The sequence below is a fragment of the Ranitomeya variabilis genome, chromosome 7 (genome assembly GCF_051348905.1).
Source record: "Ranitomeya variabilis isolate aRanVar5 chromosome 7, aRanVar5.hap1, whole genome shotgun sequence".
In the NCBI taxonomy this organism is placed as follows: Eukaryota; Metazoa; Chordata; class Amphibia; order Anura; family Dendrobatidae; genus Ranitomeya; species Ranitomeya variabilis.
The window spans coordinates 205,148,115-205,163,647 of NC_135238.1; the positions used below are offsets into that span (position 1 = coordinate 205,148,115).

At 47.3% G+C, this 15,533-nt stretch overlaps 1 protein-coding gene across 4 annotated transcripts in view; it reads left to right on the forward strand.

The window, feature by feature from the left end:
- The window catches only part of TLK1 (tousled like kinase 1), a 309,224-nt gene extending 294,176 nt beyond the window's left edge, over positions 1–15,048 (forward strand). For all 4 annotated transcript variants that reach the window (XM_077272724.1, XM_077272723.1, XM_077272721.1 and 1 more), the window contains 5 exons: positions 2,056–2,225; positions 4,036–4,171; positions 4,489–4,600; positions 4,680–4,787; positions 13,218–15,048. In XM_077272724.1, the coding sequence (XP_077128839.1) occupies positions 2,056–2,225; positions 4,036–4,171; positions 4,489–4,600; positions 4,680–4,787; positions 13,218–13,394 (703 nt within the window). In that variant the 3' untranslated portion in view covers positions 13,395–15,048. The remainder of the gene's footprint in view (positions 1–2,055; positions 2,226–4,035; positions 4,172–4,488; positions 4,601–4,679; positions 4,788–13,217) is intronic.
- The last annotated feature ends 485 nt before the right edge of the window (positions 15,049–15,533 follow it).

Consider the following 15,533-nt stretch of genomic DNA (forward strand, 5'->3'; position numbering starts at 1 on the left):
GTAGGAAGGACAGAAGGTGGTCGCCATCCTTGGTCAGTGCCCAACCCAACAATAGTAAACGACTAGCCAATATTGGCGGAAATGGGATATAACTGATCTACAAATTTCCTACATCAACTATATGGACAAAGTTTTTGGTCACCTACAGATAGAATGTCAGCCATGTCCCATTTACACCTCTGTCACCAAAAGACACTATATGGAAAAAAGTATTGAGACCTCCACATCACGCCTACAGGGGCTTTTATGACCTCCTTTATTATGGCGTTGGTCCTACTTTTCAGCTGTAACTGCTCCCACTGTTACGGGAGGATTTTCTACAAGATTTTTGAGTGTCTGAGAGAATTTTTGCCCCTTCACCCAGAAGAGCATTTGTGAGGTCAGACACCGACGTTGCAGACGAGGACCGGGCTCACAGTCTCCATTATTGTTCATTTCAAACTTGTTTGATGGAGTTGTGGTCTGGTCTCTCCACGGGGCAGTCAAGTTCTTCCCACCAAACTCCCCCCCCAAACATACCTTTGTGGACAGTTCCCACAAAGTTGGAAGCTATAATTGTTCAAAATGTCTTGCATGCTGAAAGATTAAGACTTCCCTTATGTGGAACTAAGGAGCCAAGGCCGACCCCTGAAAATCAAGCCCCATAGGGTTATCCCTCCTCCACCAAAATACAGCTGGGAAAGTGCAGTCAGGCAGATAACGTGTTCCTGCCATTCGGTAAAAGCAGACTCGTCAGTCAGATACCAGATAGAAAAGCATGAATTGTTACTCCACAGAACCCGTTTCCAAAGTTTGCTTTACACCACTACATCCGACGCTTCTCATTGTGCTTGGTGATGCCAGGTTTGCAGGCAGCTGAGCCCTTTGGAGCGACTCAGTCTTTGATAAATGATTGTAAAGGCAGACTGCATAACTAGGTGCTGGGTTTTATACACGTGTGGCAATGTTAGTGATTGAAATATCTGAAGTCTGTGATTAAGACTTGTCCCAATACTTTTCACCATATAATGTAGTTTTGAAAGTAACATGGTTCATGGGCCATTACACTTCTTACTTGTTTATGTGATATGCTGTTTTCTATTTAGTTCTTTCAGCAGCCTTTTTTTTTTTTAAGGATGAATTAGTGGCTGCAATAGCCATGTACCCTACTACTGCGATAACGGCGCAGCTCCGAGACGTGATGGCAGTATAATACAGTATGTGACCACAGCTCCACTGATTGGCTGCAGTGGTCACATACTGGCTACCTGTAGTCAGTCAGGAGCAGAGCTAGGGTCTCAGTGCTGGATCCCCCCCAGAGGAGCGAAGAGGCGACTGCTGCTTTTTTTTTTTTTTTTTTTTTATTTCAAACATTTGTAGTTTTTTTCCAAGAAGTTATTATTATTATTATTTATTGTTATAGCGTCATTTATTCCATGGCGCTTTACAAGTGAGGAGGGGTATACATAATAAAAACAAGTACAATAATCTTAAACAATACAAGTCATAACTGGTACAGGAGGAGAGAGGACCCTGCCCGCGAAGGCTCACAGTCTACAAGGGATGGGTGAGGATACAGTAGGTGAGGATAGAGCTGGTCATGCAGCGGTTTGGTTGATCGGTGGTTACTGCAGGTTGTAGGCTTGTCGGAATAAAACTAAAGTTTAACTAAAGTTATAAAACTCCTTTAAACTTTCTAGAGATGGATAATCATTGTTAAGTCTATTCACAATAGATTATCACATGTTTGAAAGCGAGAAAATATTAAATTAAGGAATTAAAAATGTGATTAACACAAAAGTGATTCAATTAAAATAAATGCGAGGTGGTTCGGGGTGGACATTCACTTTAAAGTCATCGTGAGCTGTATACAGATGTGGCATTGAGGGAAAATAAAAAGTTTGTTGCACCATGAGTGTGAATGTTTGTACAATAGTCCAATGCTCAGTAGTGGGGTGATAACACCCGCTGTATCTGCAGGGTTAGATTTCTAGCACGTCAGGTAATCTTCTCTTCCAGACTGACATTTGTGCGCACAGGCTTTGTGTAAATCTGCGTCATTTTCTCTGTTTCCAGGTTTTGTACAGTTCTAGAATACTGTGAAGGTAACGACCTTGACTTCTACCTAAAACAGCACAAGTTGATGTCTGAAAAAGAAGCCAGGTCCATTGTAATGCAAATAGTCAATGCACTACGTTATCTCAACGAGATCAAACCTCCCATCATCCATTATGATCTTAAGCCAGGTAGGTGGGGAAGGATTTGGGGAATGGAATGTAGCTTCTGTCTTCTCTGGCTTTGGTTTTCCAGTACACTCACCGGCCACTTTATTAGGTACACCATGCTAGTAACGGGTTGGACCCCCTTTTGCCTTCAGAACTGCCTCAATTCTTCGTGGCATAGATTCAACAAGGTGCTGGAAGCATTCCTCAGAGATTTTGGTCCATATTGACATGATGGCATCACACAGTTGCCGCAGATTTGTCGGCTGCACATCCCAATGATGCTCCATACAAGGCAGGATGGATCCATGCTTTCATGTTGTTTACGCCAAATTCTGACCCTACCATCCGAATGTCGCAGCAGAAATCGAGACTCATCAGACCAAGCAACGTTTTTCCAATCTTCTACTGTCCAATTTCGATGAGCTTGTACAAATTGTAGCCTCAGTTTCCTGTTCTTAGCTGAAAGGAGTGGTACCCGGTGTGGTCTTCTGCTGCTGTAGCCCATCTGCCTCAAAGTTCGACGCACTGTGCGTTCAGAGATGCTCTTAGGCCTACCTTGGTTGTAACGGGTGGCGATTTGAGTCACTGTTGCCTTTCTATCAGCTCGAACCAGTCTGCCCATTCTCCTCTGACCTCTGGCATCAACAAGGCATTTCCGCCCACAGAACTGCCGCTCACTGGATTTTTTTTCTTTTTCGGGCCATTCTCTGTAAACCCTAGAGATGGTTGTGCGTGAAAATCCCAGTAGATCAGCAGTTTCTGAAATACTCAGACCAGCCCTTCTGGCACCAACAACCATGCCACGTTCAAAGGCACTCAAATCACCTTTCTTCCCCATACTGATGCTCGGTTTGAACTGCAGGAGATTGTCTTGACCATGTCTACATGCCTAAATGCACTGAGTTGCCGCCATGTGATTGGCTGATTAGAAATTAAGTGTTAACAAGAAGTTGGACAGGTGTACCTAATAAAGTGGCCAGTGAGTGTATATGCCGCTGCCGATTGTGGAAGTGGCATTTAGGAGGTCGGAGGGGGTGGGGATGAAGAAGTCACTTCCAAAACCCATCGCCTCCCACAATCGCTGGGTACCGATGCGTTATCTTGGCAGCTGAGGGTCTACCTAAGGTTCTTGTTCTGCCATGTTTGTATACATACGAAGCCTGAGCATCATAGAAGATAAGTAATTATACAAAAGACTTCCTAAGCCAGTGCTGGCGTATCTCGCACTGGTCCCAGCCTGTTTGGGTAAGGTCATCTGCTCTGTCAAGCGATCAGATCCTGCAAGCCTGTAGTAACACCCAGTGTTTGCTTGTGCAGAGCACAGCAGGTGGAAGGAGTTTGTCTTCGGCTGCTGTGCTCTGCATAGGCAAATACAGGTTGATAAAGTGAATTATAATGACGTGAGCTTTCTCAATTCAGTTTCTGCCTATGCAGAGCACCGCATCCGACTGCTGTGCTCTGTATAAGAAGCAACAGAGATGACAAAAGATCAGCAGCTAATGAACACACGGAGGAGGTGTTTTCCGCAAGTTACAATACATGTGTTTTGGAGGAGAAGTGGTTCAGTTTTTGGATTGATGGAAGGAACTCTAAGAACACAAACTGTTCATGGTTTTTTGGGGTGCAAAATACTTTCCATACCTTGTGCACTTGCAACCAGGGTCATGGAGTCAGAGTTGGAGCCCACTTTGGTGGAGTCGGAGGTTTGGCTTACCGACTGCACAGCCCTGCTTGCAACCCACTGGTTAGATGTGAGACCTTAGAGGATACCACACATGAGCCGCCGTGGATTCATACTGATAAAGTATTCACATGAATATACTTATTGCAGGGAATATACTTCTCGTCGATGGCACAGCATGTGGAGAAATTAAAATCACAGACTTTGGCTTGTCCAAAATAATGGATGACGACAGCTACGGTGTGGATGGAATGGACCTTACATCGCAAGGGGCAGGAACATACTGGTAAATGTGCACTTGATACAGAACTGGGCATACTGGTATATTGTAGTGAGGGTTCATGCAGTTAAAATGGATCTTAAAAAGCTGAAGTGTCTCTTTATTATCGGGATCAGGGAGCGTTAAAGAGGTCGGACCAGCCATCATAGTAATCGCAGTGATCAGTAGCTGTACCGATGCGCCATCACTTTCTAGGATGGGATAACCCGTTGTGTTGTCCATTACATCCGCCATTCTGGCCACGAGTATTATTACACTATACGCACTGTGCATTATATTCACCTACATTAATGCCCCGTGTGTGTTTTATTACATCCCCACAGGTATTTACCACCTGAGTGTTTTGTGGTGGGCAAAGAGCCACCAAAGATTTCCAATAAAGTAGACGTTTGGTCGGTCGGAGTCATCTTTTTCCAGTGTCTTTATGGTAGGAAGGTAAGAAACATTCACTTGATCTTATGATAATGGCCACTTATTAATAGAAGTGTTTTATGATAATGCGGTTCCTTTCCAGCCCTTTGGACATAACCAGTCCCAGCAAGACATTCTACAGGAAAATACCATATTAAAAGCTACCGACGTTCAATTTCCTGTGAAGCCTGTAGCAAGCAATGAAGCCAAGGTAAGATATGTTCCACGTTACTAAGTACGGGACTTCTATATATACCTGGAAAATGGATGCGCTATTTACCATATTTTTTGGACTATAAGACGCACCTCATGTTTAGATAGCCGAAAGTAGTAGAAACATACGTGATAATAATTCAGATTTTTCTGTGGGTGTAAAGTAGTGGAGGGGTCAATATCTGTAATGTTGGCGCACAAGGGTAGAATAGGAGCCAATAGATCTATATCTCCACACCACACTGCTGCCTGTTCAGCACACTCGCCTCTGCTGTGTATATATACACAGGGCTCAGCTACACATACACAGCTCCCTGACCTCCATGCGCCCACACATGTCCGCGACCTGCGCGCGACCACAGAGCTCCGCGACCTGCGCGACCACATAGCTGTGCGCAACCATAGAGCTCCGCGACTTGCGCGTGACCACACATTTCCACCACCTGCGCGCGACCACACATTTCCACCACCTGCGCGCAACGACACATTTCCACAGCCTGCGCGCGACAACATATTTTCACAGCCTGCGCGCGACGACATATTTCCACAGCCTGCACGCGACCACAACTCCGCGACCTGCGGTCGCCCACACAATTATTCATAATAGATTTGCTTCAGGATCCCATTGTATCAAGTAGCCAATTACAATATATCACATTCTTCTATTTCTTCCCCTCCTTTACATGCTATGTACACCTCTGCACTAAAATGCTGTTTATTTGCTTCCTTAATGCAAAGTTAAAGACACTCTCCTCCTCCTCCTCCCATCAAAGTCTTTATCCTCTTAATATACTGCAATCATACAGCACTGTGTACTTACAATTGCTCATTTTGCCTTTCTACCCAGTTACTTCTTCTCTTTTCCATTAGGTCTATGACATCACGTGATTAATGACGGACTAGCTGAATCCTTCTAAGCTCTAGGTAGAAACAGGAGGTCAATTTTCCCTGCATGACACATGAGTCAATGCAAAAGTCCCTGGCAGGGGAAGGAGGTAGCAGCTGGGTCAGGAGTTGAAGAGGGGAATGATTTCTGCAGGAAAAAGAGACTTCCTGTTTCTACATAAAGCAGAGAAAAGAGCAGAATTAGCTGGGTAGAAAGGCAAATTGAGCAATTGTAAGTACATAGTGCTATATAATATGATGACTGCAATATATTAAGAGGATAAAAAATGTTATGGGAGTGTTTCCTTAAGCAACTTTCTAAATGATCTTTTAGTAAAAAATGTTTACCACTTTGCTGCCGCAGAGTGTCTCCAAGTCCTCTATCTCAGTGATCTGCAAAATGTTATTAATCCACTAGAACTCCTGCTAGAAATGGCTCATCTCTCTCTCTCACCAGTAATAGCAGCAGGAAGGAGAGGAAGCATATATGGTCTCAGGGAGGGCAGGGAAAAAGGGCTATAGACAGGGAGGAAAGCTCATGAAGAGGAAATAAGTACTGTTCTGGAGCTGTGGTGATATATGAATGCAAGTGAAGACTGTAGTACCCTGGAGAATACATTCAGCCTATATTACTGGGACTGACACTTCAAAAAAAAATCTGAAAGTTGGATTAGGTTGTAAACTGCATATTGGGAGTCTGAAAATGAAGGAATGGAGATTTTAGACTGTAGCATAGTAAAAAATGCACTTAAGGAAAAATAATTTTTCTACATTAACACGCAGACTATACATTGCCGCATTTTGCTGTTCCTTTCAGGCATGTGATTGATCATAAGTCCTGATATGTCCTTCTCCTACTCCGGAGTAGCAGTATGGTGCAAAGAGGATTCGTTCAGGGCTTCCCAACAATCTCAGCTATTAAGGATTTGTCACCTGCCAAAAATGTGTCCGTTTTTTAAACTGATGTAAATGCCGCAGTTTTCCTGTTTCTGACGTTGTTTCTTTGGTTCCTGCATTTCTCTGCTCCTCGGCTATAACCTCCTCTGCCTTGTGTATAAATCTAGTCCTTTTTATACAAGTGGGCACCGTCCTCAACTCTTCTTTATGGGTGTCTTCTTGACCACGCCCAGTTGCCTAACAAGACTAGATTTATAGACAGGTAAGAGGGGGTCATGTCTCAGGAACGAAGAGGCGTAAGAACAAAAGAAAAAACACTGTGGGTTCAGGAGAACAGTGGCACTAAGGCTAGGTTCACATTACATTAGTGCCATCCGTTTAACGGATCTGCTAACGCTGATCGCAAACTCACTTTTTCTCCTACGCCTCATTGGGGGACACAGGACCATGGGTGTTATGCTGCTTGCCACTAGGAGGCTGACACTAAGTTAGCAGAAAGATTAACTCCTCCTCTGCAGTATACACCCCTTCACTGGATACAACTCAACCAGTTCTTGCTTAGTGTCTGTAGGAGGCACTTGGGTCTTTTTTTTTTTTTCAGACCCCGACTTTCTTATTTTAATTTTTATTTTTCTGTAAATTTTTATTTTTTATTTAACGGAGTGAAGGGGGCGACGGATTCCTTTTATAGGGTCCGCTCTCCCCCGAACCACCAACAGGCGAGCACGGCGAGTATTCCTCCCCGTCCCTCTCCTGCGACGTCTGAGGCACGCCAAATGTTACTGGGGCGACGGTTCTTTCTTGGTTCCGGTCTCCCTCCCCCTGCAAGATGGCGAGCACATGGAGCCTGGCTCTCATTTCCCTCTCCGGGGCCCGACAGAGGAAGATGTCCTGAGACAAGGCCCACATCCGATGGTGTCACAGCCCCAAGACAAAGCCCCCTTGGGGGACAGATGACATGTATCAGGGGCCTCTCCATCCCCCATCCGGGGTGCATGGATTGAGCGCGCACCCTCACAGTGACAGGACAACCTGCGACTCTGTGAGTATATACCCTCTCCCCACCTGCGGCAGAAGTACGGTCCGGGTCCCTGTGGAGAAGCGCCGTCGGTCAGCGGTAATCTGCGGCGCTCCGTTGCGGCCGCACATCGCCGGGCAGGCCCAGAAATTTAGTCCCCGGCTTTTCAGCCAGAGTAGGCCACAGTGGACAGATCCACCCACGGCTGTAACCCCGCCCCCTATATCGGCGCTTCTCTTCTGGGACGAGAGGCGCCCTACAGATCTCGGGGGCCATATTACCACATCTCCCTGCAAGGTGGTCCACGCTGACCGGAACCGCCATGGCTACATTCCTCCCCAGGACACAGGCACAGGACCGTGGGTAAGCTGCTTCAAGAAAGCTTAACCCTTTCCCTGCACATACTGCCCTGCTCTGTCTCTAAAGACACGGTCTCATTCCAAGGAGACCAAGAAGGGGTAACAAGAAGCACACAGTGTTTCTCACTCCATGTGCCACTTGCAATACGGCCCTGCCCCGAGCTCACAGTACCCCGTTATGTGCGGATTGTGTCCCGGCCTCTGTGCAGCCGCCTCCCGCCACCGACGACCCTGTAGAGCCTAGCCCCCCTGAGTGGGCAGCTTCTCTGTCACGATCTGTGGCTTCCCTAGTCAGGGCAATTGACTCCCCGCGGGGCCCCCCTTCAAGTCAGACCGCGGAGGACTCGGGTGACGGTGCGGATCCGTCCACCAGCAGGGGGCGTACTCTGTCACTATCTACTCGGGGCTCCAGAAAACGTACCCATGTTCCATCCCCTGACCACGGGCGAGTTGGTTTTTCAGCGTCGGCGAGTTCAGCTTCCCGGTCCCCTTCTCCAGAGAACCTAAACGACTCTGAATATGAGTCCGACGATTCTTACGTTCAGGATTCCTCCACCTCCCAAGAGACACTCAATTCTCTCATTGAAGCGGTCAACAAGACCCTGAAGGTGGACGAGGAATCCGTATCTACGCCTGAACACGTGGTGTCGTTTAAAAACACTAAACGTGTCCAAAGGGTTTTTGTCACTCATCCTGAGTTTAAGGAAATTGTACAAAAACACAGGGACCGTCCCGACAAACGTTTCATGGGTCAAAAGCCCATCGAGGCCAGATATCCTTTTACTCAGGAACTAATCAAGGACTGGCTGCAGTCCCCCTCAGTGGACCCTGCTGTATCACATCTCGCTTCCAAAACTATCCTATCCCTGTCAGACGGTTCTTCAGTTAAGAACCCCTCTGACCGTCAAATTGATTACCTAGCTCGCTCCGTCTTCGAGGCCACAGGAGCTTCTCTCTTCCCATCTTTCGCTGCTTCGTGGGTGGTTAAGGCTATGGTCGCTTGGGCTGAGGCGCTTACCACGACCATGCAAGACAGGAACCTTCCTCCAGAGGCGATCAACCTGGCTAACCAGATAGCCCAGGCTGGGGACTTCGTAGTCAACGCCTCAATAGATGCAGCCAATTGCGCTGCACAGGCAGCCGCAAATGCAATCTCCATTAGAAGAGCCCTCTGGCTCAGGGATTGGCGAGCAGATTCGGCTTCCAAGCTCTCTTTGACATCTCTGCCCTACCAGGCTGGTCGTTTATTTGGAGAAAAATTAGACCAAATAATCTCGGATGCCACCGGGGGAAAAAGTAAATTTCTCCCCCAACAAAAGCCTACCCAGCCGTTTCGGTATCAACAACAATCTCGATTCCGGCCTTTTCGTAACAATTCCAACTGGTCATCTACATCCTTCTCCTCCGCGTCAGGGCGAGGTTTGCGCGGTGACCGAGGCCCCCAGGTCTCTTACAGACCTAACCGTAACTGGAAGCCCAGACCAAGACCATCTGGGTCTAAGGGATCCAGATCCCTTAGATCCTCCACTCAATGACTCCTTGCAACATCCGGGGGGCACCAACAAAGTAGGAGGTCGTCTACTTTTGTTCCGTCAAGCCTGGCTCTCGGTTGTCTCTGACGAGTGGGTCAGGGAACTGGTGTCTACCGGATACAAAATAGAATTTTTCTCCCTCCCCCCCTACACGCTTCTTCCAGTCTTGTCCTCCCAGATCGAAGACAATAGCTTTTCTCCAGGCCATACGGGCACTACAAAGGGACGGAGTCATAATTCCGGTTCCCCAAGACCAAAGGTTCAAAGGGTTCTACTCGTTCTACCTATTCGTGGTCCCAAAGAAGGACGGATCACTGCGCCCGATTCTAGACCTAAAACTTCTGAACAAAATTGTCAAAATTCGGCACTTCAGAATGGAATCCCTACGCTCTGTCGTCGCATCCATGGAAAAAGGAGTGTTCCTGGCATCGATAGACATCAAGGATGCTTACCTCCACATCCCAATCTTTCCTCCTCATCAGCAGTTCCTTCGCTTCGCATTTCGCGGGGAACACTTCCAGTTTGTAGCCTTACCTTTCGGCCTCGCCACCGCTCCCAGAGTTTTCACGAAGGTCATGGCGGCTGCCATGGCCATTCTTCATTCCAGGGGAGTGGTGGTACTTCCGTACCTGGACGACCTGCTGATAAAAGGTCCTTCTTACCCAGCCTGCGAAGAGTCCGTCGTTCTCACGGTGGATACTCTTTCTCGCCTGGGTTGGAAAATAAACTTCGAAAAATCCTCTCCGATTCCGGCTCAACGGATCTCCTTTCTTGGAATGACACTGGACACTTCTCGCGGTCTGGTCATTCTCCCTCAAGACAGGGCCTTGGCCTTGCAGCAGGGAGCTCAGAGTCTTTCCCGTCCAGTTTCCCACTCCATTCGTTTCAGCATGCGCATTCTCGGGCAGATGGTAGCAGCCATGGAAGCGGTTCCATTCGCCCAATTTCATCTCCGTCCCCTACAACATGCGCTGCTGTTGGCGTGTAACGGGAACCCGTCCTCCTTCGACCACCGTTTCACTTTGTCCCCACAGGTCAGAAGAACCCTCAGGTGGCGGACGCTGAAGTCCTCCCTAAACCAGGGAAGGTCCTTTCTCCCAGTGCGGTGGCTGGTGGTGACCACCGATGCCAGCCTCATGGGTTGGGGGGCGGTTTTCAACCATCACACAGCACAAGGGCGGTGGTCCACTCGAGAGTCTCGCCTTTCCATCAATCTCCTGGAAATACGAGCTATCAGGCTAGCCCTGTTCAGGTTTCACCATCTTCTGGTGGGTCACCCCGTCAGAATCCAGTCTGACAACGCCACAGCTGTGGCGTACATCAACCGTCAAGAGGGAACCCGCAGCAAGGCGGCATATGCTCGTGGTGTCCCACATCCTTCGTTGGGCCGATTCCAACCATTCGCCCATCACGGCGATCCACATACCAGGTGTGGAGGATTGGGCAGCGGACTTCCTCAGCCGCCAGGGCCTCGCCTCTGGCGAGTGGTCCCTTGACCCGGAGGTTTTCCAGCAGATTTGTCATCGCAGGGGGACCCCGGATGTGGACCTCATGGCCTCCAGGCTGAACAACAAAGTTCAACAGTTCATTGCACGGTCCCTCGGCCCATGGGCCGTCGGAGTAGACGCCCTGGTCCTGCCGTGGAGTCAATACCGCCTCCCATACATCTTTCCCCCTCTTCCCCTGCTACCGAGGGTCATCAAGAAGATCAGGGCAGAGGGGGTACCAGTGATTCTCGTGGCGCCGGACTGGCCGCGCCGAGCATGGTACGCGGAATTGGTTCAGCTGGTCACCGACGTCCCCTGGCGTCTTCCAGATCGCGTGGATCTTCTTTCACAGGGCCCGATTTACCACCAGAACTCAGGGGCCCTGTCTTTGATGGCCTGGCTGTTGAATCCTGGATTCTAGGCCAAGCGGGTTTCACTCCCAAGGTTTCTTCCACCATGATCAAGGCTAGGAAACCGGTGTCCATGCGCAGTTACCACCGTACCTGGCAAATATTCTTCACATGGTGCGACGCACAAGGGCGATCTCCTCTGGTATTTTCCATTCCTGCCATATTGGACTTTCTCCAATCTGGACTAGAGTCAGGTCTTGCACTTAGCTCTCTCAAGGGTCAGGTTTCGGCCTTGTCAGTCCTGTTCCAACGAAAGATTGCCAATAGATTGCCGGTGAAAACTTTTTTTTAGGGAGTTTCCCGTGTGACGCCTCCCTACAAAAAATGCCTTTGGATCCGTGGGATCTTAATTTAGTCCTCGGCGCTCTTCAGGAGACCCCCTTCGAACCACTACATTGTGTTTCTCTGACCTTCCTCTCCTGGAAGGTAGTTTTCCTGGTGGCTATTACATCCATCAGACGTGTTTCAGAGCTGGCGGCACTCTCCTGCTGACCTCCGTTTCTGATTTTTCATTCGAACAAGGCAGTCTTGAGGACCTCTCCTGCCTTTCTGCCCAAGGTCGTCTCTTCTTTCCACCTCAACGAGGAAATTGTTCTGCCTTCGTTCTGTCCGGCACCAGTCCATCGCATTGAAAGGGCTCTGCACACTCTTGATGTGGTGAGGGCCCTTCGACGGTACGTCTCTCGGACGGCTCCCTTCCGCACGTCGGATTTCCTATTTGTACTTCCAGAGGGACCAAGGAGGGGTTCTCCCGCTTCCAAAGCTACTCTAGCCAAATGGATTCGGTCGGCTATTCAGGAATACTATCGTGTCAAAGGTGTTCCCATCCCAGCAGGGATCAAGGCCCATTCTACTCGGTCGGTGGGCGCCTCGTGGGCCATTCGGCACCAGGCGTCAGCACAACAGGTCTGCAAGGCTGCGACATGGTCCAGCTTGCACACTTTTACGAAACATTACCACATTCATTATCTCTCTTCTGCAGACGCCGCCCTCGGCAGGCGCATTCTGCAGTCAGCGGTACCTTAGCCGTTAGCCAGTGGTACATGGAGTATTAGCGGCTATGATTGCTACCCACCCAGGGACTGCTTTGGGATGTCCCATGGTCCTGTGTCCCCCAATGAGGCGTAGGAGAAAAGGAGATTTTTGTGTACTCACCGTAAAATCTTTTTCTCCGAGCCAATCACTGGGGGACACAGCACCCACCCTGTTAGCCTGTTTGGCTTGTTGTTACTTCTTTGGTTTTGACATAGTTTATTGTCATTTGTTTAATGCTCCTACTGCTTTACTACCGAACTAGTTGAATTGTAGCCAGTGAAGGGGTGTATACTGCAGAGGAGGAGTTAATCTTTCTGCTAACTTAGTGTCCTCCTAGTGGCAGCAGCATAACACCCATGGTCCTGTGTCCCCCAATGATTGGCTCGGAGAAAAAGATTTTACGGTGAGTACACAATCTCCTTTTTTCTTCAATAGCGTTAGCTCATGGTACCATTGCGTTGGCATGCGTTAGTAATGGAGGTCTATGCACAGCGAACGCGCCCAAAAACACGGAAGACCACGTTCGAGGGTGCATCACAAAGTAACGCATCATCGCTAACACATGCCGATTTTGACATGCGTTGGGATGCGTAACGATAATGGATGGCAATGGTTGCGTTTTCGGATCCGATGGCACTAACGCAATGTGAACCTAGCCTAACAAGGGTAAATAAAAGACATATTTGTGGCCAGACAACGGTCCTCCATAGCCAAATATATTGGGCGGGGGGGGTCTTCCTGATGGGATCGATTCTCCCCATTGTATGCCACGTTCGCCCATTTACTCTGGTGTTTGGTCTTCTAGGCGTTCATAAGACGGTGCTTAGCTTACCGCAAAGAAGACCGATTTGATGTCCACCAGTTGGCCAGCGACCCGTACCTTCTCCCTCACATGAGAAGATCCAACTCTTCAGGAAACCTGCACATGTCCGGCCTCATGGCTTCTCCCATGGCGCCTACGTCAAGCATCATTTCATACTGATCCTCCCGTCTGGGCCGGCATGATTATGTGTTCACTAGCTTTCAGGTGCAGATTTTAGTTTAAAGATAAAGATTTGACTAGTTTTTTTTTCTTATTCCCTCTTCCCTCAACCAAGGATGTGTTTGAAGACCTCTGTGTGTATTGGGGGACGGACCTCCTTAGTGTTACTTGTATGACGAGCGAAGATGACTGTGAATATATTCTCCTTGACTGTAATGTTTTACATCGGCCTCCATGTGCTGTTCAGCCATTTTCAAGCACCGGAGAATGACCTGGGCTGCGTTCGTGTCTTCTGTCCAGGCTTGTGGGCCCAGACGGCGGACATGAGCGTGCACGTGAAGCCAGGACTCATTCTCATGGATGAGAAGGTTGTGCTTCTTCTTTTTTTTTTTTTCTTCCCTTCCCCCTCCATTAGAGAGGACTTTGTAAATATTCTTTGTAATACTAAAACACAATTGGTTGATACTGGAGAGTTTTAGCTGGAAGGGCATTTTTCATTAAAAACAGAAAAAAAAAATCTAGAATAAAATTGACAAATGCGTCGGGAACACGCACTGCCCGAAGTCTGGAATACCTGTGTACTGAAACCAAAGCTAAAAAAGAGAGAGTGGGGTAGTCACAATTTTGTGTGTCTTCTTTTTTTTTCTTTTTTTCTTCCTGTTCACATTTTTCAGGATAAAGTTTTGAGTTGCACGTATACGTTCTGGGGTTTAATTTTTTTGTTTTTCATCATTCCACCTTTTTTTTTTTTCTTTTGGGTCATTATGTATATACACCACACACCGTAGGTACCAAATTGCTCTCAAAACTTTACTATGAAATTTTCTATGCAGGACAATGAGAAATTCCCTTCTATCGCTGATGTATATTGTTGTACAGATGTCATTTTCATTTATTCATGTGTTTTCAGCAGCCTCCTCCCCTCCCCCTTTGCCCTTGTACAAATGTTTAAAATTATTGCTTTTTTTATATATTGATTTTTATTTTTTTTTTTACTTTTATTTTAAGTCTCCTGGATGGCGCTTTTCATTTGCTGCTAAATAACTTCTATTTTTTTTGTGCAAAAAAGACCATAACAAAATGGCTTCTGTGAAAAGGGGCTTAATCCGAACCCGGACAGTTCATTACCAAGCATGTGTATCACATCTGTAAGACATATACAGTACTGTAAGCCTGTTTACGCTTTCTTATCCGTGGCATGTTGACGACCTATTGAGGAGGGAATCGTTGGCCGCTTTTACTTTTTTGGGGGGGATTGTTCCTCCGCTCATGAGGACAAGGGTGTAAAATACATTCACACAGGACGACAGACCCTTTTTTTCTAATCACGTGGTAAGCTAGAAACTCTTTCCTAGGCGGCGGTCTTTCTCTACTGCACAACTACTAGTAAGACCCCCGGTATCGGCAGCATAGACCGTCAGCGGTCTCTGCCGCATTCATATGTATCTCTGCTCATGTTACAGAAAAGGAGGCGATAATAACACAGACGACCATTTAATATTGTACAGTTAACCGTGGCTCTCGTTTGAAATGTTGCAAGCAATTTTAATTTTTCATTGTACATAATTATACATTAACTGTCTCTTTAAGATGCTGCTGAAATTGTAGAGAATGTAGCCAAAAACAGTAATAAATAATGAAAGTTGAAATTTCACCATTTGTGTTCGGTTTATTAGGTAAAAATATTCATATACGGTGATCTGTACACTAAGGATCGCGGCAATGTTTCTCCACCTCCCCAAATCCAGCATCTTCAGGGGTTTTACACAGATCTGGGGGGAGGAGAGAAAGCGTATATGGTCTCAAGTAGGGCAGAGAAAACATGATACAGAAAAGGAAGAAAGCAGATAAAGAGGAGATAAGTGCTGCTCTGGACCTGTGATGATGCATGAAAGCAAGTGAAAATTACAGAAGCGTTGAGATTACATGCAACCTGTATTACTGTGAGAGACGCTCCCAAAAGAGAACAAAATCTGAAAGTTGGATCAGGTTGGACAATGGAGGAATGGAGATTGCAGACTGAAACTTAGTGGTTACATTTAGATAATATGCAAAAATAAGTGTATTTTTATTATGTTAAAATCATATTTTCCATGTTCAAGGTCTTCACATCCTATAACTCATGTGTAGCGGACACTC